The sequence below is a fragment of the Dreissena polymorpha genome, chromosome 5 (genome assembly GCF_020536995.1).
Source record: "Dreissena polymorpha isolate Duluth1 chromosome 5, UMN_Dpol_1.0, whole genome shotgun sequence".
Classification (NCBI taxonomy): domain Eukaryota; kingdom Metazoa; phylum Mollusca; class Bivalvia; order Myida; family Dreissenidae; genus Dreissena; species Dreissena polymorpha.
In genome coordinates this window covers 113,243,850-113,269,860 of record NC_068359.1, presented here as the reverse complement: position 1 = coordinate 113,269,860, position 26,011 = coordinate 113,243,850, and the positions used below count along the sequence as shown (strand labels likewise).

Sequence of the window (26,011 nt, the reverse complement as noted above, 5' to 3'; positions counted from 1 at the left end):
CTGATTAGCCTGTGCAAACGGCACAGGACAGGCTAATCTGGGACGAAACTTTACGCAAATGCAATAAGCCCAGTTTTCTCAGAATGCGACTCATATGATCTGCACCCTGGGAGATTATGGGTCTTATGCCATATGTGGACAGAATAGCTTCCCACCAGACTGTATGATTACATAAGATCCATTTTCCCATGATGGGGCTTATATTAAAGTACTCTTATTATTTATTTACGAGAATAGTCTCTAACTTAATTATTATAATGATCTCATTTATTTTGTGCAATACATGTATGGAAAAAACTGTATATTAATATTATGGGCGCCTTTTAGCCTGTTATTTATGCTAACAGAGTTCACAAGTATCAGTTTCTGGGCTGAAATCAGAGGCGTACTTAAAACAAAACTTCTCCCAGCAAATTGTAGTAGGTAGCACATACATTTGTGTTAATTAAATGTGATATATGAGAGTAACCTACAAGCAATACGCCTGTCATCAGTAAGATGACTGCAACTTAACTCCACAGTGCCACACAAAGGCTGTCTCAAACTCATAAAACAGTTGGCATGTAGGCTACATTACACTACATTCATATTTCAGACTACGGAAACATTATAGTTGTTTTTGTCTTGAAGCAAACAAAACTTATGAATGCGAGCCTGCCTTAAACAAAAGTTTGGATGCAAAAATGTTATTGTTGTTTTTGTCTTGAAGCGAACTAAACTTATGAATGTGAGCCTGCCTTTAACAAAAGTTTGGATGCGCTTGGAAAATATTATTTGTATTGAGCTAAATCACTGTTAACTTATACAAAGTTTTCATACACACATACAACAAAGTTTACTGAATAAGCATACAAATCTAACAGAGCGTGGTTATAAAGTGACAATCTATTGTATCTATTTATGCTTTCAGGTTCTGCCAAAATGAGGACCACTGACTTCTTAATAGCTGTTGTTGCCTTGGTAGTCATGACAATGGGACCAGGGTCACATGGGCTTCAAATCGTCGGCACATACCGGGACCCGTATGGTGAAGAGTTGTTACAGATGGCAATGGAAGAAAAAAGTGAAAATCTGCTTGTTACAAGTGCCAAAACTATAGCTAAACTTAACAGTGATCTCAAGTTAGGGTATTTACATAAATTGGGATTAAATTTTACCAATTCTAATACTATTGTGATAAATGACGAGCAAAACTTGGTAATACTGTGTTCTAGCCAGTCTGGCATGTGTGCAGTGGTCTCGTACGTGGATCTTTCCAAAGTACTTGCAACCAGCAAGGTTCCGATCATGACTCTGGTTGGAAACACTTCAAGCCTTGTTGCGTATAATCCAGCAAGTCAGACTGTGATTGTTGCTAACAACTTTGTTCAGGATGGCGACAAATCGTCCCGATATATCCCAGTGCTCAGCTCAAGGTCATTCAGTGATCTCACGCTAGTCAACGGTGAACAATCTGCTCTTTACACTTTGAATCTCAACAAAATACCTAAAGATTTCTTTGCTGAATATCTTTACTCATTCTCGAAAGGCCAGTTCACTTATTTTGTTACCAGACAGTTGAATCCAAAAGCTTTAAAGGTGCAAACAAAAGTCTCGCGAATATGCCATAGTGACCTTAAACATAGCGCGCACATACAAATTCAACTGGATTGTGTTGTAGACACAAAAGTACAATTCTCGGTAGTGCAGGCTGTCTATTATGAGACAAATTCCAACAAATTATTCATGTCATTTACCAAAGGATACTCAGACAACATTAAAGATTCAGCAGTCTGTGAATTTGAGCTGCATGCCATTGACAAGATGCTGAAAACGTCGGTTGAGGAATGCTACCATGGAAACGGGTTGACCGGACCTGCACACCTGCATGTAGAATCAACCTGCACACATCTAGTAAGTGCATACATGAGTGTGTTATGGGGGGATTTAGTGTGTGTATGTTCATTTACTCAGGCTTCAGATGCAGTTCATGAGGTCCGAAAATCGTTTTTATGTCCCTGGATCGAATGATCGGGGGTTTATTGTTTTTGGCCTGTCTGTCATTGTATGTGTCTGTGTCCCAAAACTTAAACCTTCTTCATAACTTTTGCTATATTGAAGATAGCAACTTGATATTTGGCATGCATGTGTATCTCATGGAGCTGCACATTTTGAGTGGTGAAAGGTCAAGGTCAAAGGTCAAAAACAAAAAAATCAAAGCGGCCCATTAGGGTCATTGTGTTTCTGACAAACACATCTCTTGTTTTCAGGGAAAATTGTTACAAATTAAGAAAGGGTTATTCAAAATACAAGTGTAGTAAATTTTTTTCTTTGTATGCATCAAACTTGATTGTGTCATATTAAATTTTAAGACATTGATAAGAATAAGGGAGTGAAAATAATAGTGTGTCACTATGTAAGTTTGTAATATACGTACAATTATATGAATACAGGCCTTGAAGAATTTTTCCAGAGCCACTTGCCCTGCAGGGCAAGTAGACCTGACAATCCACTCGCCCTTCACTTTAATCTACTCGCCCTTTTCCAAGCTGAGTTTTTATATTTCAGACGAACTTTTACTGAAAGACACGCTTGATTGACAAATGGTTACAATATGACTAAATTTTGGCTAAGGCTTCTGATCACTAATTATTCTGTTTATTAATATTAAAAAAATCTGTTTATTTTTAATTAAATGTAATAAGTATTATAATTAACCAGTTATGTATTATTTTTGTATTGATATTTACATTAAAATGATATTTTATTCTTCACGGAATGACCAATTTATTTAACTGTTTTTTTTCACTTTTAATCGATCAGCTAAGAGCACTGACACCTACGAAAAGAGCTCAGCTGATTTCAAGAATTATTTTTACTGTGCCCGTGACGTCGTTTTTAATTGTCAAAACGAAAGTGAAGTTTCTTTGTGTATTACACCTATTTTTTGTTCGTTCGAAAATTTGTTTGCAATTTGTATCAATGTGGCTGGAGTTCTGGAACTGAATTTATATTTCTCAACTTGAAAAACAGCACTCGCCCGGTCGGTCGAGTATTTAACAAACTTTACTCGCCCGAACGTCAACTTCACTCGCATATGCGAGAGGTCGAGTGGATTCTTCAAGGCTTGGAATACCTGTAGGACCAGTGTATTTTTCCTCCTCTTGAGGAAAGTTGGCGGGGCCTTTTCATTTGAGAATTCTAGACAAAAATATTACAGATAAGCATAATGACATGTTTTTATTCTACTTTGAATGAAATAAAACATAAATAAAATGCTTTTTACAAAAGCAAAATTACTTGGTTTGATAAAAATTGGTGGAATTACTCATACTTACAAAAAAGCCTCTGACTTTGTCATATTTTGTCTGAATTTAGTCAATTAAAAACCAACCCTATATTGAGAAGGGACTATTGAAATCAATTACAATTAAAAAAACACTGAGGACATGACAACTCCATTAAATATGTGTTATCCAAATTTGAGTTTCCGACTTCTGAAAACTATTAGGCACTTCCTTATTAGTTGGTCGCGTTAGCGGCCAGCTAAATTTACAGAGCATATTTTGCAAATCAGTATGTGCTTTGAAGCCTTAAGTACGGCAAGAACCGCAACTCACTCTGCTAGGGACAATTACCGCTGCCTGTCTGCAGCAGACGACAAATGATTCTGCTCTAGCAGTGAGTGTATATACCCTCTAGCAGTGAGTGTATATACCAGATTGTAAGACGATATTGGTCAGTCTAGTGTTTATAATTGAAATCTGTACATATTAGCTGCTTTCAGGAAAAACGGGGCTTAATGCACATCAAATAAGATTAGCCTGTGCACACTGATTAGCCTGTGCTATGCGCACACGCTAATCAAGGACGACAACAGCAAACAAATTCAGTGCCTTCAGCGCTTTGATCAATATCGTACAATGGTGACAAATGTAAGGAATGTTCATTTAATAACCCAGTCTTCTCAGGGAATACACTGACAATCATCTGAACCAAGAATAATGTTCATGCCATGAAGTTATTTGCTGTGCAATGTGTCAGGGCTCGCGCAAGAGGGCGACATGAGCGACTTTGTCGCTTTCTTACGCAAAATGTCGCCTTAAACTAAAGAAATTGTAGATAAAAAGCGACATCCAGTCTCCCTCTTACTGGAATTTGTTTACATCCGGTTTTCTCGATGTCAAGGTCTGATTCAATTTTCAATACACAATCAAAATGTCGCACCCTGGAGCTTGTCGCAATTAAGCGACAGGTAATTTAAACCCCGCACCCGATTCTCCCAACTTCCGAACTTATCCAATCGGCGATCGATATTCATCAAGTCAGCGTTCAAGTCACATTGTAGCTTGCCAATCAACATTGAGTTCGCTCACACATAATTTTTGGTAATTCATGCGCAGACACTGTATCAAGTTAGTTGGAAATACACAGTTGATATTGTCGTCTGCCAACACGGCCGATGGCAAGCGTCATATTTAAAGATAAACAAATAAAAAGGAGCGTAACAATAAATAAATTATTTCTAAGCTGATCACTTTACACCGTTCTACTGACTATCGATCTGAATTAACAAAAGGATGATAATTAAATAATTAGATCTATGTCGATGATGTTACACCTTTCTGCCGATTATCGTTTGATAAAAAGATAATTACATTAAGTTGTTTTTTAGCGACAAACTATGCTATTGTAAAGCAATATGTCAATTAAATTGTATATTAATTACGTATTTGCTAGGCTACTGGTTTTCTTTTATGCAGTCAAACGATATGCACATTTTATTTCATTTACAAAACGCGTACAATTTTTCGAATGGTCGTTTTCGGATACATTATTTTTCGTCGATTATAATTTATTTTAGAAGTTGACATGGGGTGATACGGACGGTGTGGTTTATAATATTTCGAATTGTATTCATCAGATATTGAAATTGGAAAGACTATAAAAATAACAAATAATAGTTAACAAAGCATATGTTAAATGTCATATTTCAAACATAAATATTTATCTGGTCTGAGCTTATGTTGGCTACTGCTTCATATACATTTTATCTTCGAATTACTTTAGTCTTTATGATATCATATATATATATATATATATATATATATATATATATATGTATATATATATATATATATATATATACATCAAAATGGATTGAATATAGAGCTAGTAAACTTATAGTTATTAATTATGTATACTACAGTGGTATACTGCAATAATGTGATACACATGTATATATGTGTGTTGTAACCCCCTACACGCAAACCCTTGTACGTGTCCGAGAGTTTCTCCACTTCTCCCTAAAGTCTCCTCACTTCTCCCTAAATCAGTGTCCAGGGAGAAGTCACTTCTCCCTAAAAGTTGAGCCCAGCGTGAGCCCTGTGTGTCATGTTCATTTGTCATCATATTTGTCAGGGCATTATGGATTGTACTGGGGGATGTATGGTAATTCATGTAGCCCGATACCCTTTGACATTGTCATCCAATGTCTTTTTCAATTGCTTTTGTATTCAACAAGTTACTTGTCTATGCAGGATTTAAGATGGAAAGCAATGGAGAAAACATGGAAAGTGATCTGTTAATGAATCCTCTGAAAATTGAAGTGGCTTTGCAATTCAGTGTTCTGCTTTAAATTAACAAGGTGATATTCCGAATGATTACAAATAAATTATAAGAGACCATTTTTACCTACCCTGTAAAAAATGGAACTTGTAATTTATTTCATGTCTGTTAGGAAATAATTCCACCCTCCTAAAGAATTGGCGGCCCTAGAAAAAGTGTTCTACAAAATTAATTACTTATTTGTGTTGCTATGAGCAAAATGTGCTTAATATATTATGAACTGTGTTGTTAGACTCAATATCTTAGAAGCTTTAATCTATACAAAAATCTTAAAGGTCCTCTTGATATTTAAAAAAATGCATTATATATGAAGCGTATTAAAAATAGATTGATCAGATCACATTTCTTATAGTCAATTGTTGTAATTTCGAGAAAATTTTGTTGATTTGTGAGTTTCTTATTGCATGGATGATGAAGAATTTAAGACTGTTAATAAAACCTGGCTTCTTGCGAGGGGAAAACATTCCAACATCTCGACCACACTCAAGTTCACATACTCTCGCCGACCACACTCAAGATCACATACTCTTGCCGACCACACTCAAGTTCACATACTCTCGCCGACCACACTCAAGTTCACATACTCTCGCCGACCACAATCAAGTTCACATACTCTCGCCGACCACACTCAAGTTCACATACTCTCGCCATGTCTTCTCACTCAAGTTCACATACTCTCGCCATGTCTTCTCACTCAAGTTCACATACTCTCACCGCGGTGTCTTCTGTTATTTTATTAACTTGTTTCATACTTAATGCATTCAAACACATTCCAACACTGAGCAGTGCACATGCTTTGGGGACCCATACATATAAAACAAATCGCCTGTCCCATTTGAAGACCTGGCCAAAGCAAAGTCATGTTTCGTGCCATTAATCAGCATATTACTGCGCAGAACAAATATGTGCCAAATTTTACAAAGAAAGACATTTTATTGTTACCCTGAAATAACACTCTTAATACTAAAGTGGATGTTTAGAATAGTTTTGTTCAGTCTATAATCTATTATATTGGTATGCATGTTCTTATAATTATTCTGTTCTCCAAAAAAATTGTTTTTTTCCAAAAAAACAAAAACATGTAAGGATATCAGGTAAGAATATTAGAGCCGGGTTCTGATAAAACTGGGCTTATTGCATGTGCGTAAAGTGTCATCCCAGATGAGCTTGTGCAGTCCGCACAGGCTAATCAGGGACGACACTGTCCGCTTAAACTCGATTTTCGGTAAAAAGGGACTTCCTTTAAAGGGATCTTTTCACGCTTTGGTAAATTGACAAAATTGAAAAAAGTTGTTTCAGATTCGCAAATTTTCGTTTTAGTTATGATATTTGTGAGGAAACAGTAATACTGAACATTTACCATGGTCTAATATACCCATTATATGCATCTTTTGACGATTTTAAAACTTAAAAATTATAAAGCGTTGCAACGCGAAACGATTGAATAATTTGGAGAGTTCTGTTTTTGTCGTTAAATTTTGTGAAACTACGAAGATTGCGTATATAACGTATAAAATATATCAAGAATGTGTAATCGGCGGAATAGCTCAGTAGGCTAAAGCGTTTTTACTTCAGGACTCTGGCAGGACTCCAGGGGTCACTGGTTCGAAACCTGGTCCGGGCAATGTTCTTTTCCTTTTTTTAATTTTATTCTTTATTTTTTACTGGAGCTTTTACGATCCAATGTTTACATTTATCGATATAAAGCATTTAATGAATAAGTTAAAAAATGCCAAAATCTGTGAAAAGACCCCTTTAAACGAAAAATACCATTAAAGCGGAAAGTGTCGTCCCTGATTAGCCTGTGCGGACTGCACAGGCTAATTTGGGACGACACTTTACGCACATGCATTTTGCCCAATTTTCCCAGAACAAGGCTCATAACATTAGGAACTCGTCCAAAGAAATACCCATTATGATGCAAAGTTTATGATAGGTTAAGTTCTTTCTGGGAAAATGTTGCAAAAATAAGTGTTGAGATGTCTGACATGAGATTACAGAGGAGTTATCTTTTAAAATGGCAAATTGTTTCATAATATGATCATGTCAAGAAAAAACTACTTCCAAATCACCATGTGGCTTTTGGCATGTTTCCTACCAATATGTTCTGCGATTAGACGATTATATGCAGCAGGGGCATGTGTTTATTATTTAGTCAAGTGATTTAATGTTAATTAATCTGATAACATCATTTATCTAGTGCTGATTTACATGATGCAACATCTATGTTGCTGGGCCTGTTGTTGTCATTGTGGTGCTTTCAGTGTCATGAGACTTAATTCAACATGCTGTAACTTGTGTGGTGTTTGGTCATGAAATCATGTCTACAACCAATCTATCTCTACCTCTGATTCATTAATGGAATTTAAGAGTTACTGCTAACATTTTTTGTAGCCGTTATTAAGGCTTGATTGGTCATTGTCGGCCCGGATACTTCTTACCTGTACCCCGGGTACTCATAAGTATACTTACATGTACCCCGAAACGGTAAATATACTTAAACGTACCCGGTTGATATTAGACTGTACCCAAGTTGTATTCCTGACCAAATCCGATGTCGTAAAACGCGCTACCTCGCTACCTGTTACCTTAAAACAATATTGTTTATCTTAAACAAACTTTTCTTTTAACAAAACTGCATCAACATGCTTTTTATGCCCCCTTTCGAAGAAAAGGGGGTATATAGTTTTTTACTGTCCGTCAGTCTGTCACACTTCTAATTCAAAAAGTTTTCATCCGATCTTTACCAAACTTGGTCATAAGTTGTATCTAGACAATATCTAGGTCAAGTTCGAATATGGGTCATGCCGGGTCAATAACTAGGTCACAGGGTCACTTCGTGCCTTTCAAGGATTTAGTATTTAGGTTTCGAAAAATGCTCATAACTTCTATCAAAGCGTTTAAAGGGGGCATATGTCATCCTATGGTCCAGCTCTTGTTGAGTTTGAGTTTGGATAATATAGAGGCCATTTAACAGAAAATTTTACATAAATGGCAACATGATTAATTAATTTTTAAAAAGTAGCCAATAACAATAACCAATATAGTGTTAAAATTCCCTGGTACGTTTTAGTATATTTACCATAGCCGGGGTATATGTACGTATACTTAAGAGAACCCGGGGTACATGTAAGTAGTACCCGAGCTGACTCAATTCAGTATTCAGTATCAATTAGAAGTATATCGGTGTAGAAATGAAGAAATTATAGTAAAAGGCAATTTTGGGTGGGCGGGGCGCCCCAGGGTTGGTAATTGGGCCATACATAGTTGAGATTGACCGTATTGTCATAAGAGAGGTTCATTATCAATTTGAAGTAAATCAGTGTAGAAATGAAGAAATCATATCAAAAGACAATTTTGGGTGGGCGTAGCCTTTGTGGGCAGGGCGCCCCAGGGTTGGTAATGGGGCCATGCATAGCTGAGATTGACCGTATTGTCATAAGAGAGGTTCAGTATCAATTTGAAATGAATCGGTGTAGAAATGAAGAAATTATAGTAAAATGCAATTTTGGGTGGGCGTGGCCTATGTGAGCGGGGTGCCCCAGGGTTGGTAATGGGGCCATGCATAGTTGAGATTGACCGTATTGTCATAAGAGAGATTCAGTAACAACACTGGCAAATTCTGATGTGTTAAAGACTGGCATATTCTGCTGAATATACAACACCAGCATATTCTGCTGTGTACAACAATTGAATATAAAGCATTGTACAAATTACTGGCATATTCTGATGTGTACAACACTGGTACCGTAAGTTACCGCGTATAGCCCTCCCCCATGTATAATGCGCATGCGATTTTTTAAAGCCAACATGGAGGAAAAAAGAATTAAAGACCAAAAAAACTGAAAACAGGATCGAAAATGGCCGCTATTTTTAGCTCGGCTGTCAAGGTTTTGAACAGCTGCACCTTGATGAATTCTACATGCCACACCCATTTTGGGTCACTAGGTTAAAGGTCAAGGTCACTGTGACTTTGAAAAAAAAAATGAGCTATTGTCATCACCTTGGCGTCGGCGTCAGCGTCCGGTTAAGTTTTGCGTTAAGGTCCACTTTCTCATAAAGTATCAATGCTATTGCATTCAAACTTGGTACACTTACTAACTATCATGAGGGGACTAAGCAGGCAAAGTTAGATAACTCTGGCGTGCATTTTGACAGAATTATGTGCCCTTTTTAGCTCGACTTTTATATATGAAATTTATTTAGTGGAGCTATCCTACTCACCCCGGCGTCTGCGTTAGCGTTAGCTTGCAAATGTTAAAGTTTTCGTTCTACCCCAAATATTTTCTTTGTCCCTTAACATATTGCTTTCATATTTTGCATACTTGTTTACCAACATTACCTCAACCTATAAACAAGAGCAGACAACTCTATCAAGCATTTTGTCATAATTATGGCCCCTTTTCCACTTAGAATATGCAGTAAATGTTAAAAGTTTGCGTACTATCCCAACTATTTTCAATGTTCCTTGACATATTGCTTTCATATTTTGCATACTTGTTAACCATCATGACCCCAACCTATAAACAAGAGCAGACAACCTATCAAGCATTTTGTCATAATTATGGCCCCTTTTCCACCTAGAATATGCAGCAAATGTTAAAGTTTGTGTACTACCCCAAATATTTCAATGTCCCTTGACATATTGCTTTCATATTTTGCATACTTGTTTACCAACATCACCCTAACCTATAAACAAGAGCAGACAACTCTATCAAGCATTTTGTCATAATTATTGCCCCTTTTATACTTAGAATATGCATATTATTGATAAATCTATGTTAAAGTTTGCATACTGCCCCAAATATTTCCTATATCCTTTGACATATTGCTTTTATATGTTGCATACTTGTTAACCTACATGACCCCAACCTATAAACAAGAGCAGACCACTGTATTAAGCATTTTGACATAATTATGGCCCCTTTTACACTTAGATAATTGAACATTTCGCTTAAATTGCCATAACTTCTTTATTTATGATCACATTTTATTATTACTTTGACAAAACAACACTTACCTGGATACCACAATGGATTCCACCCAAACAATACCCCACGCCCCTACCCAGAATCCCTCCCCCCCAACCTCCCCCCCCCCCAAACATTTTTTTTAAACATGATGACATCTTATAAATTACCACACCCCACATTATACCCCCTCTCACCCAAACCCCCCTACCCCCCCCCCCCCCAAAAAAAAAAATATATATTTTATAAACATCATCTTATAAACAACCCACATTATACCCCCCTCTCACCCACCCACCCCCCTACCCACCCCCCCCCCCCCCCGAATTTTTTTATTTATTTTTATTTTTGAAAGATCGTCTAATAAATGACCACCGCCTACATTATACCCCCTCTCAACCCTCCCCCCCCCCCCCCCCCCTCAATTTTTTTTCCTTTTTTATTTTTGAAAGATCGTCTAATAAATTATTGAATATGAACAATTTCTCCATGATGGCTTACTTTATACTGTCAAGCACTCGAATAGTTGAGCGCGCTGTCTCCTCTGACAGCTCTTGTTGAAATACTGTCCGACCATCCCACCCAAGAATCCCCCCCCCCCCCCCCAAAAAAAAAAAAAAAATGCACTTTTTTTGGCATTTTTGGAAAAAATGTACTAAATGACCACACCCCCACACTATACAACCACACCCCCCCCCCCCCTCCAATCGACCCCTCCTTCCTTTGTGATTGAAATTGAGATAGGTCCCTTCACCTTTAAAAAGAAAAATAGATGAGCGGTCTGCACTCGCAAGGCGTGGCACCTGTTATGCGGTGCTCTTGTTATATTTCGCAATGAATTAATCTGGGTCATTGGAAAGTTTAATTATGCACTCTTCATGGAAGAAGCGTTTATATGATCAGGAGCATGAGTTTAATGCATAGCACTATATTTGACAATTTTAATTAGGGCCGTTGTCGTCTTTGTGGTTCTTTCGCCGTCGTCTAGAGTGGTCTTCCGTCAATGTCTGATGCGTCGATGCGTCGATGCGTCGTTCAGACGATTCAAACAAATGTTTAAAACAACACTGTTGAACATTTATTATTTATACGCACAAAATGGAGTTGCATATTGTCACGTTCTCAAGTGTCAATTAGTGTCTCAAATGTCAATTAGCGTCTCAACAAGTCGTGGCAAAGTTTACTCAATAAAAGCTGGCAATCAATTACAAAGTACAAATAGACGTCCTTTAACACTTACCGTTACACGCATAAAAGACGTCGTTCACACCTACCTTTGGCTGCTCTCCGCTATGTCGACAGCAGTACACATCGGAATTCATCAATGAAGAAGTGTAAAAATACAAACAAAGAAATGGCCGCAATTTTATTCAAACAAATTTATTTTTGCACAAAACTTCTTCTAAGCCGTTCATATCTACCGGTACCAACTTCTTGTTGTTCCGACAACGGCCCCTTCAGTCTGTAAGATTATAGGGTGAAGTTTCCTGGAAACATAACAAAGTTTTTGCAATTAATCAGCCAGGATAGCGTTGTGTCAATGTATTACATGCACAAGCTTTTTATGCCCCTGGATCGAAAGATCGAAAGATCAGGGGCATATTGTTTTTGGCCTGTCTGTCTGTCTGTCTGTCTGTCTGTCTGTCTGTCTGTCTGTCTGTCTGTCTGTCTGTCTGTCTGTTGTCTGTCCTGACTGTCCTGTCTGTCTGTCTTTCTGTCTGTCTGTCTGTCTGTCCCAAAACTTTAACCTTGGTTAAAGTTTTGCAATAACTTTTGCATTATTGAAGATAGCAACTTGATATTTGGCATGAATGTGTATCTCATGGAACTGCACATTTTGAGTGGTGAAAGGGCAAGGTCATCCTTCAAGGTCAAAGGTCAAATATATGGCTTCAAAGCGGCACAATAGGGGGCATTGTGTTTCTGACAAACATCTCTTGTTAATTTAAAATTTAGAGGTAAAACACTATGCGCTATATGTGGAAATTTATGGTATATTCTGCTCACTGTGCAACACAGGAATATATTGTGTTGTGTATAACACTCAGGGTTGTCATTATGATTGTAAACAAAGGATTATTTTGGAAAAGTAACCGATTCAGCCGGCGGTCATGGGGGCCGTCTAGGCCCCCTTGTAGGTCCAGGGCAAGGCCCCGACAGAAAACGAACTCTACACATTTTAGGGACAAAAAACTGCTATTCTCAGAGCATAAAAAGTTAAAATGAGGTTTAAAAAGAATAGAAAATTTTAAGATTTTCACATTTTTAGTATACTGTACAATGTAAAAACATATTATATTGATAGATCTTTGCATGTTCCAATTCCATCCATTACCCGATAATCCAGTATTATTACAATTTCTTTCTTTTCAAAACCAAATTACGGTCAATATTGACGATGAATGTCGTTCGCCATTTCACGCAAGTGCATATACAAATTGAATTGTGGGATTGGGGAATTCCCATTGAACATGCGTGAATCACGTGACGCAATTTGAGAGCATTGAGAACCGTTTAAATTAAGTAATTATGACAAATTAACGACTCAATATAAACTGTTACGTGTACCTCCTTTCAGAAAAGTTTGCGAAAGTAAATGTGAATTTCTGAGAATAAAATCTGGATCGTGATATAACTTGTCAGGTCTGTCATTCATGCATGTAGACCTATATGTATGCATAGTTTGGCAATCTAAAAACACGTTATTTGCCTACTTATTACATTATGTGTTATGACCATCTGTATAACAAAACAAATCATTTAATTGAAGTATTTTCAAATGCGTATAATTAAATGTGTTATCCGAAATCGTTTTAAGATTTCATTATTCACGGAAAATTAAGAAAATTCTAGCAACAGAGACACATATCTCGTGTTTTTCATGTACAGATGAAAATCATGCCAAAATTAGACTTCATGTATAACAACATGTCATTTTTCCTCGGGGAAAGTGTGGACTTTAATATTTAGATGCTGAATAACAACTTCGTAGCGCAGAGGTTGCTAATATCTTTTATTTTGGTAGAAAATCAAAGAGCATATTTTAATATGTGGAAACCTTTTCTCTAACTAAAAAACTAGTTAATTACGCTCTACAGTGCTACATTCGTTGAGATACGGTCAGTAATAATCTGTGAAATGTACAGCTATTTCAGTGTTTTTTTCACCATTTTGGGAATGGGGCCGGGTCCCTTTGAATTGGGAAAATTCGAGTCGTTTTGACTAAGTTTGGGAAATTAGTGTTGTTCTTGTTTTGCTAACAAATGCTTCAAAATTGAGGATACAAGTGTGTCCAGTATTATATTTACTATGGTTGATCTTATATGGATGCAAGATGAACAAAATATTGTTCTAAAAAAAAAAAAAAAAAAAAATTTTGTTTTGTTTTTTTTGGTTCCATTGGAAATTTTTAGCTCCCATTTGGGATAAATATATACTTTTTTCCATTGGTAATGGGTTCGGTTACCGGACCCGATTTTTAATAAAAATAAACACTGTATTTGATACAGTTTCACGTGGGGTCGGCGTGTATTCGGCTGCCTGAGGGCTGATTGGTTGACGTGCTTACCAAGAAGAATTTGATTGACAGCTGGAAAAATCAATATTGCCCACTCGCTGAGAAATTCATTGAAAACTGTAGCTCTTAGGCGGAGTAAATGGACTGACTGAATGACCGGGCGTCTCTCTACTATACTACGGTTTATTAAAATTCCTCGTCAATTATTGTCGGTTTGCGTGATCAAAACTTCTGATCGCAATTTTAAAGATTCTGAAAAAATAACCGATTTTCTGCCGATTTTAACCGATGAATTCGATCGGCAATCGGTTAATAATTACAACCCTGAACACTAGCATATTCTGTTGAGTACAACATTGGCATATTTTGCTATGTAAATTATTGGGATATTCTGCTTCTGTTCTAATAATTCTCTACAAATGGACTCTTCAATTCTGTATTGAAGTATCAGAGAGGTAGGACTGATATGTAATCTAGCAAATGTTGCATGCCTCTGCCAGCTACCACACTGGATTGTCAGTCAATTTTTGCATCAACCCCAACCAGCTTTTGTGACTGCAATAGCAATTGTTGTACACATCTAGGTGTGAGAATTGTGATAATACCGATAGGGTTTTGTGAAGTGGATGTGTTTTATTAATAAAATATTTTTTGCATAAACCTGTGGCTCATATTTTGTGGCTTATTGTACGAAACACATTTTTGTCTGAGGTTGCGTCTTGGAGTATAGGAAAGATGTCTGGAGATTGCCAAAAAATGTGATGAATATAAAAGACAAAAAACATTTGGTGTAGGTAAACTATTTAGCAAGTGCCTGATATGTATGCTTAAAATAAATGTATGCTTTTGGGTGAGCGCCTTTAATATTTGTCCCCAGTTGAATTATACTATTGTTACTAAGTTTCAGTTATGCTCTGTGTTCCCTGACTAATGCGGAGGGATAAAGTTTATCGTTGTCTGTCTGTCCCTCCCTCACAAACTGTTCAGGGCTTTATTTAAAGAAAACATTTTAAAATTTCAACATGACTCTTTATTGGTGCATAAATGGCAATGTAAAGTGCCTTTCAAAAGAACCTAAGACTCGCTTAAATTAGAGACATTGCCATTTGTTGTTTTTGTATGATGTAAATTTTCAAGGCTATACAGTCAAAACTGTCCTAGCGGTCAACTGAAAATTGCGGTCAACTGCAAACACCCGTCATTCCAGATCCCCCCTCTCCCGACAAAAATCATTCTATATTACACTTGAGAAAAACGGTCAACTGTTTATAACAGCCATCCACCGGTATTTTTTCACTCCGAAAGTCATTTTTTAACTGACAAGTCCGTAGCTTCAAGTTGCAAAACGTAAACACACAAATTCGATTGTCTTTTTCCAGGTAAAAAGCTAACACAGCTTGCTTTTGGAAAGTCCATGAAACCGGGATGTGTTCAAATAAATTTGTATAAGCTTTTGGAATCTGTTTTGATTGTCAACAATACTGGTATGCTTTACTTTAAGTTTATAACAACGAATCCACTACTTATACTTTTTCAAGACAATTGATGTCAATGACACGCAGCGACCAAAATTAAAAAATATTTTCCATTAAATTTTCTATGAACTTTAGGATTTACTTAATGAACGGAATGCATGAGTAAACAATAATATTACCATTGATGAACTCATAAGTTTAACAATAGGGTTGAATTTAAATCACTTTATATTATATAAATTTGTATTATTCAATAGAAATTATATATGTATTATACTTAGTTATCTGCAATGAGCATTTGTTTGCATTACACTGTGCAAAAGACTGGGTTGCTAACAACCTAACAATACTACCATCTGACCAAGAATCTAAAATGTTCTCATCTGAGAACAACCGTCATCTATCTAGATACAATAGTCACTTTGGCATTTCCAGTGAGTTGACTAGGTCATCTGTTCTCAGTTTTGATTGTTTATCATACCGCTACAAACCTTATGATGGGGGGGGGTATATTGTTTTTGGCCTGTCTGTCATTCTGTAACCAAAACTTTAACATTACATTAAAGTTTTGCAATAACTTTTGAAATATTGATCATAGCAACTTGATATTTGGCATGCATGTGTATCTCACGGAGCTGCACATTTTGAGTGGTGAAAGGTCAAGGTCATCCTTAATGGTCAAAGGTCAAATATATGGCTTCAAAGCAGCGCAATAGGGGGTATGTGTTTCTGACAAATACATCTCTTGTTTTGTATTAATATCATGTTTGCACAGTTAAGTTTTTTTGGTTCAATTTGCAGCTGCACTAAATTTAAGTATAGTAAAATGATTGCTGGGTTACTAGAGACATGCAGTATGATATATGGTGTATGAAATTGAAACAATCCTCCTTTTGCACATTATTTGGGCTTGAAAAGGTACCGTTTTGGTTCTATATGAACCGCAAATTGAACATTAATGCAGTGCATATGAACCTCCCTTTGGAGAGCTCACACTGCAGCTGTTCCAACATGTGCGCTTAATGGGTATTGCAGAGCAGTACACAGGGTTTCAGCTCTGTCTGATAGCAGATAAAGTAAATACTGGCTCCATAAATGTTTTTGATGGTTCTTTTCCATGTGTTTTATGACCAGCAATAGCAAAGAAATGATTATGTTAGTAGGCAGGGGGTTTAATTTGAACAATGCTGTATTAATTGTTTAGAAAATATTTGTAGTTGTAATAGTTGCTAATTTTTAGGAAATCTGAGACGGATAAAAAGAATTTCTTGTGTCTGTAGGACTGATTCTATCTTTTTATAGAGTTACAAATAAAGAAAGTAAGGAAGAATAATGGTCATTTGATTTTCGATTAAAAGATTTTCCTTCAGTTGTGTTACCAGTGCAAGGGTGCAGTATCAACGGGGTTTTCAGGGGTTTACACAGTCATGGGCTTGACAGAATGTTATCACACCGTTTAGAACTTGATTTTTGCAAATACCTTAAAATACATTAAAATAAAAGTCACGTGATCTTGCACCCTGAGTACCATTTTCATCCTATTAAATAATTGATTTAAAAATGCTATTATTGCCAAGCTGGTTGACTACTTTGTTTCCTTACACTTAAAAGATAGTCCATATGCTTGTCATTGTTGCTTAAATGTATTAGTAATTATATAGTACTAAATGCCATATTTTCATTTGTTACAGGGGGTCAAATTACTTAGGGTGGTATATCAGATATGGGACATATTCGCACTGTCTTGAATGTGCACAATTTGGATTACAGTTTTGTAAAAAAAATCTTACCAAATAAGCATTGATAATTTAATTTGAAATAACAAATTTAAATATAAATTGTCAAGTACCAATTATACTAGTTTTTGGATAATAATTACCAGTTTTGGCATTTATTATGCCCCCCTTCAAAGAAAAGGGGGTATATTGCTTTGCTCATGTCGGTCGGTAGGTCGGTCGGTCCGTCCACCAGGTGGTTTCCGGATGATAACTCAAGAACGCTTGGGGCTAGGATCATGAAACTTCATAGGTACATTGATCATGACTCGCAGATGACCCCTATTGATTTTGAGGTCACTAGGTCAAAGGTCAAGGTCACAGGTGAAGGTCACAGTTATTGGAAATAGGCATTTTTAGCTCATCTATTTTTTGAAAAAAAATTATGAGCTATTGTCATCACCTTGGCGTCGGCGTTGGCGTTGGCGTTGGCGTTGGCGTCGGCGTCCGGTTAAGTTTTGCGTTTAGGTCCACTTTTCTCAGAAAGTATCAATGCTATTGCATTCAAACTTGGTATACTTACTTACTATCATGAGGGGACTGGGCAGGCAAAGTTAGATAACTCTGGCGTGCATTTTGACAGAATTATGTGCCCTTTTTATACTTAAAAAATTGAAAATTTTGGTTAAGTTTTGCGTTTAGTTCCATTTTTCTCAGTAAGTATCAATGCTATTGCATTCAAACTTGGTACACTTACTTACTATCATGAGGGGACTGGGCAGGCAAAGTTAGATAACTCTGGCATGCATTTTGACAGAATTATGTGCCCTTTTTATACTTAGAAAATTGACAATTTTGGTTAAGTTTTGTGTTTAGGTCCATTTTATTCCTTAAGCATCAAAGCTATTGCTTTCATACTTGCAACACTTACTAACTATCATAAGGGGACTGTGCAGGCAAAGTAATGTAACTCTGACTGGCATTTTGACAGAATTATGTGCCCTTTTTATACTTAGAAAATTGAAAATTTGATTAAGTTTTGTGTTTAGGTCCACTTTATTCCTACAGTATCAAAGCTATTGCTTTCATACTTGCAAGATTTATGAACTATCATAAGGGGACCGTGCAGGCAAAGTTATGTAACTCTGACTGGCATTTGGACGGAATTATGGGCCCTTTATACTTAGAAAATTGAAAATTTGGTTAAGATTTATGTTTTGGTCCACTTTACCCCTAAAGTATCATAGATATTGCTTTCATACTTGGAACACTCACAAACTATCATAAGGGTACAGTAAAAGGACAAGTTTTATAACTCTGGTTGTCATTGTTACGGAATTATGGCCCTTTTTTGACTTAGTAACTTTTAATATATGGTTAAATTTTGTGTTTCGATCCACTTTACTTCTTAAGTATCAAGGCTATTGCTTTCAAACTTCAAATACTTACATGCTATCATGAGGTTACTGTACCTGGCAACTTGAATTTTACTTTGACCTTTGAATGACCTTGACTCTCAAGGTCAAATTATTAAATTTTGCTAAAATTGCCATAACTTCTTTATTTATGATTAGATTTGATTGATACTTTGATGAAACTACTCTTACCTGACATACCACAATAGACTCCACCCAAACCATCCCCCGTGCCCTCCCCCCCCTCCCCCCTCCCCCCCCTCCCCCCTCCCCCCCCCTAATTTTTTTTTTTTTTTTTTTTTAAGATCATCTCACAAATGACCACCACAAACCCTCACACTATACCCCCCCCCACCCCCCCCCCCCCACCCCACCCCCCCCCCCAATTTTTTTTTTTTTTTTTTTTTTTTTTTTTAAGATCATCTCACACAAATTAACCACCACAGCCCTCACACTATAAACCCCCCCCCCTCCCATTTTTTTTAAAAACTGTTATGTTTGAAATACCGTCCAAACCATCGCACCCAACACCCCCACCCCCCCCCCTCCCCATCTCGCCCCCCCCCCCAACCCCCCCCCCCCCCCCCCGATTTTTTTTTTTTTTTTTTTTTTCGCTTTTTTGGAAGATAATGTAATAAATGTCCACAACCCCACACTATACACCCCTCTTCACTCCACTCCTCCCTCCTTTGTGATTGAAAATGAGAGTCCCTTCACCTTTAAAAAGAAAATAGATGAGCGGTCTGCACCCACAAGGCGGTGCTCTTGTAAGGATTTAGCATGGTTCAAACAAGGGAAACAACTACCGTTTATACATGTTCTTTTTATTACCGCATTTGCCTCCCTATAATTCATTTAAAATCTCATTTTACAGCAGAGATTCCAAATCTGACCTGTAAATGAGACCCATTATTTTTCTGCCAGTGCTAGGTTACCTTTTCCCATTTGATCATTCTTAAGTATTGGTATTGTACTACTACTGCTGCTGCTGCTGCTACTACCACTACTACTACTACTACTACTACTACTACTACTACTACTACTACTACTACCACCACCACCACCACCACCACCACCACTACTATTTACTGCCAGTGCTAGGTTACCTTTTCCCATTTGATCATTCTTAAGTATTGGTATTGTACTACTACTGCTGCTGCTGCTGCTACTACCACTACTACTACTACTACTACTACTACTACTACTACTACTACTACTACTACTACTACTACTACTACTACACCACAAAAAACGTATTAACACAATGGCTGCTACTACAACTTATAGCCCATATAGGGGGGCATGCATGTTTTACAAACAGCCCTTGTTTTTTATTTTTTTATTTAACTGGAGTGGTATTCCAGAAACAACTTAAGTCATTTCTTAAATAATTTAACTAAAGTTCAAAATTACAATGTTTTGTTTTTCTTTACTAGATAAGGAACTTCACACGTTTCTTTTGGTATTCCTCAAATAACATTGACATAATGATGTTTTTTTTAATGTAATTCTTGATGCCAAATTATTGCAATAGGACATGAAACACTTAAGAAAATTTTCCAATTTAAGGATAAGAATAAAATTTAACTTAGGATGCTTCTGGAATACAATCCCTGAACTATATTTATGTTTATTATGCCCCCCTTCGAAGAAGAGGGGGTATATTGCTTTGCTCATGTCGGTCTGTCGGTCGGTCTGTCGGTCCGTCCACCAGGTGGTTGTCAGACGATAACTCAAGAACGCTTGGGCCTAGGATCATGAAACTTCATAGGTACATTGATCATGACTTGCAGATGACCACTATTGATTTTGAGGTCACTAGGTCAAAGGTCAAGGTCACGGTGACCCGAAATAGTAAAATGGTTTCCGGATGATAACTCAAGAACGCATACGCCTAGGATCATGAAACTTCATGGGTAGATTGATCATGACTCGCAGATGACCCCTATTGATTTTGCGGTCACTAGGTCAAAGGTCAAGGTCACGGTGACCCGAAATAGTAAAATGGTTTCCGGATGATAACTCAAGAACGCATACGCCTAGGATCATGAAACTTCATGGGTAGATTGATCATGACTCGCAGATGACCTCTAAAGATTTTGAGGTCACTAGGTCAAAGGTCAAGGTCACGGTGACCTGAAATAGTAAAATGTTTTCCGGATGATAACTCAAGAATGCATAAGCCTAGGATCATGAAACTTCATGGGTAGATTGATCATGACTCGCAGATGACCCCTATTGATTTTGAGGTCACTAGGTCAAAGGTCAAGGTCACGGTGACCTGAAATAGTAAAATGGTTTCCGGATGATTACTCAAGAACGCATACGCCTAGGATCATGAAACTTCATGGGTAGATTGATCATGACACACAGATGACCCCTATTGATTTTGAGGTCACTAGGTCAAAGGTCAAGGTCACGGTGACCTGAAATAGTAAAATGGTTTTCGGATGATAACTCAAGAACGCATACGCCTAGGATCATGAAACTTCATGGGTAGATTGATCATGACTTGCAGATGACCCCTATTGATTTTGAGGTCACAAGGTCAAAGGTCAAGGTCACGGTGACCCGAAATAGTAAAATGATTTTCGGATGATAACTCAAGAACGCTTTTGCCTAGGATCATGACACTTCATAGGTACATTGATCGTGCCTCGCAGATGACCCCTATTGATTTTCAGGTCACTAGGTCAAAGGTCAAGGTCACAGTGACAAAAATCGTATTCACACAATGGCTGCAACTACAACGGACAGCCCACATGGGGGGCATGCATGTTTTACAAACAGCCCTTGTTTTTTTTCAGTTTTAATAAAACATTTCAAATACAAAGTTATTACTTTATTACTTTTATCATTGAACAAGTTTTTTAACATTGAACAAAAAGGACATTTTAAGAAATCTGAGGCTGTACATATACAAACAAAGTATTCCCTTACAATCAGCATAACCAATAGTGAAAAATGATCATTAAATTGGGCAATGGCCTAAGTCACGGAGAAAAGCAGAAATATTAGACCTTTTCAAAAATGAGTGATTTCAGAGTATCAGCTAGGTTGAAAATCCTTATTTATAGGTTGTTTGATTTTTGGAAACCCCCATAGAAGTCTGGTTTTCTCCACCCTTACTTCTTTGATCCTCGTCAGCCCCTAACAACAGGGTGATGTTTGACATATCTGCTTGCAAAATGGCTTTGACAGTTGTTTTACAATTCCAGAATGCCAAGCCGGATGAATGCGGGAGGTCCAATCATTCAGAATATTACAGAGCCATTCAGGGGGTGTCTCCGTTGTTTGAACGACCCCTGCTCACTGTTCCTGGAACATTTGTGACATCCCTTATTGCAAACACTGATCATAAATATGTGAGCCTGTATCTTGGAACCAAGAATGGCTCAATACTCAAGGTAAGACTTAAATTGCCAGTAGACAAATATCCGCGGCTCTGTAAAAAAACAAATATCAGCGGCTCTGTAAAAAAACAAATATCAGCGGCTCTGTAAAAAAACAAATATCAGCGACTCTGTAAAAAACAGGGGTTAATGTATGTGCTTAAAGTATTGTCCTACAGTAGCCTGTGAAGTCCGCACAGGCTTATCAGGGATGACACTTACTACTAAATTACTGGATTTTTGTTTACAAGATACTTCCTTGAAACGACAAAATCCACATAATAATAATTAACCCTTTGAGCGCTGGAACCGGAATTTGAAGGCCTTTGCAAACAGTTTGGATGGGTCAAGATGAGATGCCACAAAACGTGGCGTCTCATCAGGATCCAAACTGTTTGCTATTCTGATAGTATTCTTTGAAAAAAAAAATCGAAGAAAATGCTAATTTTAGAAATTTAGCAGACAACATTTTAGCAGACAACAAATTTCCCAGCATGCAAAGGGTTAAGCCGAGAGAATAGCCCATGCTGGGCAGTGAGCTACACTTATGGCACAAGCCTGAAGCCCAGTTGTCCCAGAGTGCGACTCAATTATTACACACTATTTGTTGTCCAATATTTATTACACACTATTTTGTTGTCCAATATTTATTACACACTATTTTGTTGTCCAATATTTATTACACACTATTTTGTTGTCCAATATTTATTACACACTATTTTGTTGTCCAATATTTATTACACACTATTTTGTTGTCCAATATTTATTACACACTATTTTGTTGTCCAAAATTATTTGTCAAATCATTTTATCTAGGTCAGTTTGTTTCTGTATCCTTGTGTTTATCTGTCACCAGTGAAACATGTAAGATGATTTGACCACTGAATCCTTGATTCGCAAGACTTTGTATCTAATGGTCAGTTGCTTTGATTCCTAGTAATGTATTGGGGACCAGGATTTAGTGTATTTGAGTGAAACTCAGTCAGCCAATGCATTTATTTCCATGAATATACAACTATACATTATTTTGTTTTTATACCCCCATTACCATGGTTAATGGGGGCTATATAGGAGTCACTTTGTCGGTCGGTCTGTCCCGAAATTTCATGCGATCTTCACCAAACTTGGTCAGAAGTTGTATCTAGATGATGTTAAGGTCAAGTTTGAATATGGGTCATGCCAGGTCAAAAACTAGGTCACGGGGTCACTTAGGGTGTTTTAAACCAAAAGTTTGTCCGGACCATAACTATGTCATTTATTGTTACATTTTAAATGACTTGGTACATTTGTTCACCATCATGGGACGGTGTGTCGTGTAAAAAAAGTATGTCGATATCTCAAAGGTCAAGGTCACACTCGGAGTTCAAAGGTCAAATGCTTGTCCAGGCCATAACTTTGTCATTTATTGAGAGATTTTAAAATCATTTAGCACATCTGTTCATCATTGAATGGTGTGTTGCGCGAAAGAATTACGTCGATATCTCCAAGGTCAAGGTCACACTTAAAGTTCAAAGGTCAAAAATGGCCATAAATGAGCTTGTCCAGGCCATAACTATGCCGATCATTGTGAGATTTAAAAATCATTTGGCAAATGTGTTCACCATCATTGGACGGTGTGTCGCACAAAAGAATTATGTCGATATCTCCAAGGTCAAGGTCACACTTTGAGCTCAAATGTCAAAAATGGCCATAAATGAGCTTGTCCGGGCTATAACTATGGCGTTCATTGTGAGATTTTAAAATCATTTGGCACATTTGTTCACCATCATTGGAAGGTGTGTCGCGCGAAAGAATTATGTCGATATCTCCAAGGTCCATGTCACACTTTGAGTTCAAAGTTCAAAAATGGCCATAAATGAGCTTGTCCTGGCCATGACTGTGTCGTTTATTGTGAGAATTTAAAATCATTTTGGTCTTTTGTTCACCATCATTTGACGGTGTGTCGCGCGAAAGAATTACGTCGATATCTCCAAGGTCAAGGTCACACTTTTAGTTCAAAGGTCAAAAATGGCAATAAATGATCTTGTCTAGGCCATAACTATGTCATTCATTGTGAGATTTAAAAATGACTCTGTACATTAATTTTGTTCACAGTCATTGGACGGCGTGTCATGTGAAAGAATTCAAGAGTTCAAAGGTCAAAATGGCTATAAATGATAATGGCTTAATAATTTTTAAAAATAGCCATAAATTAGATTCTCTTGTTTTGTGAAGACAGCATGCAAAATAGTCTGTGTCAATGCGGCATATGGGGGTATACATCATGTCTGTGACAAAGCTCTAGTTAAGAAAAGTCTGTAACCGTTTTTAAATTAACAGAAGCTTTTTCATGGATGTTACCTGCACTCAAAACCATTTGGTATCTCTTTGTAATGCTCATATAAATTGATCTATTTAAAACAAATTATTCCCATTCTTTTAAACAAAATGCAGATCCATTTATTCATTATGTTTTGGTAATTTCTTGCAGTACGTTATCAGCAAAGATGGCCTGGTGTCCATGGTGAGTGAAGTTGTTCTTGACCCAGGCCAGGAGATCAAAGGTCGCCTGTTGCTTGCACCCAGTAAAGACATTTTGTATGTGAGGACAAAGAACAAGGTAATGTACATAGTAAAAGATGCATACAATAATATTTTGTTAATATATTCCATGTGTATTTTCCAAGATAATATCCATAAACATTTGCGATGAACGTGACATTGGCTTCGGGCAGCTCATGAGAATTACGAGCCAACAACTTGACATTACCTTCCAAGACTTCTAGGGATTGGTCCATGCTTTTGCTAGCTAAGCCCCACACCCACATGCTCTTATTATCCTATGGATGTTGGTGCCATAGTATTTTAATGGGAGCATGATTTAATGGATAACAGTTCTACAAAAATCCACTTCAGTTGGCTTTTCTGCACCTGGAAATGGTGGAAATCATTCCTGTGAAACCATAAAATTGCAATAAAATATGCTCAGAGAAAGAACAGGGTAATACAATCAATAATTATCAAACATTGTGATGGGATTTTGCAGGAACCCCCCCCCCCCCCCCCCCCCAAAAAAAAAAAAATAAAAAAAAAATGAAGAGTTTGAAATCTGCTAAAATGAAACTTACACATTTTTGAATTTATTGTTTTGTTATCAATTTTCTCATATTCCTTAAAGTGCTTTTAAAGTGTTACCTGTGTGTAAACCTGATTGTTTTCAATTCCTGTATGCTAAAAGGAAATTCTGTCTCAAAAATTCTGACTTCTTATGACTCAAACTCATTTGGACCATGTGGTTCACACTTTTGAGATTCTTAGTGAAATTTCAAGCTTTATTGGGACCACTTGGTCAACAGTTTGGAGATCCTTCTCCAGTGCTAGCCCAAGCTTTTGATCTCGGGGTCAGTCGCAACAAAATTGACTAAAAAAGCGTTAAGTCATGTCATTCAAAAAAGGGGTTTTATGCATTCTCACAGTCTGTTTTGGAGCTACCTTTCAAGTTTCTTTAGCTACCTTGTGACTTTCAAATTGCACACGGTTTTGTTTCCTATTGAGCTGACATGTAAGCTCCAGACCAGATTTCACAGCTGTGCAGGCTGGTCTGGAGCCACACTGGCCAGTCTGGAGTCACACTGGCCAGTCTGGAGCCACACTGGTCGGTCTGGAGCCACACTGGCCGGTCTGGAGCCACACTGGCCGGTCTGGAGCTACACTGGCCGGTCTGGAGCCACACTGGCCGGTCTGGAGCCACACTGACCGGTCTGGAGCCACACTGGCTGCATTGGGCATGTAAACTATCTTAGCATGATGTCAAGCTCATATATGACTTCAGACCTGCAAAGTGCCAAGTACGAAAATAGAATGAAAGACTTAATAAAGACTTAAAACCCATGTACAATGTTGCATTTATTATTGAGATTGGAATACTTTTTAAGAGACAT

General features: G+C 37.3%; 1 protein-coding gene across 3 annotated transcripts in view; it reads left to right on the top strand.

Annotated features, from left to right (window-relative positions):
• LOC127880898 (plexin-A4-like) overlaps positions 1-26,011 on the top strand; it is a 137,154-nt gene that overhangs the window by 61,589 nt on the left and 49,554 nt on the right. For all 3 annotated transcript variants that reach the window (XM_052428382.1, XM_052428380.1, XM_052428381.1), the window contains 3 exons: positions 911-1,893; positions 21,918-22,106; positions 24,562-24,690. In XM_052428382.1, the coding sequence (XP_052284342.1) occupies positions 922-1,893; positions 21,918-22,106; positions 24,562-24,690 (1,290 nt within the window). In that variant the 5' untranslated portion in view covers positions 911-921. The remainder of the gene's footprint in view (positions 1-910; positions 1,894-21,917; positions 22,107-24,561; positions 24,691-26,011) is intronic.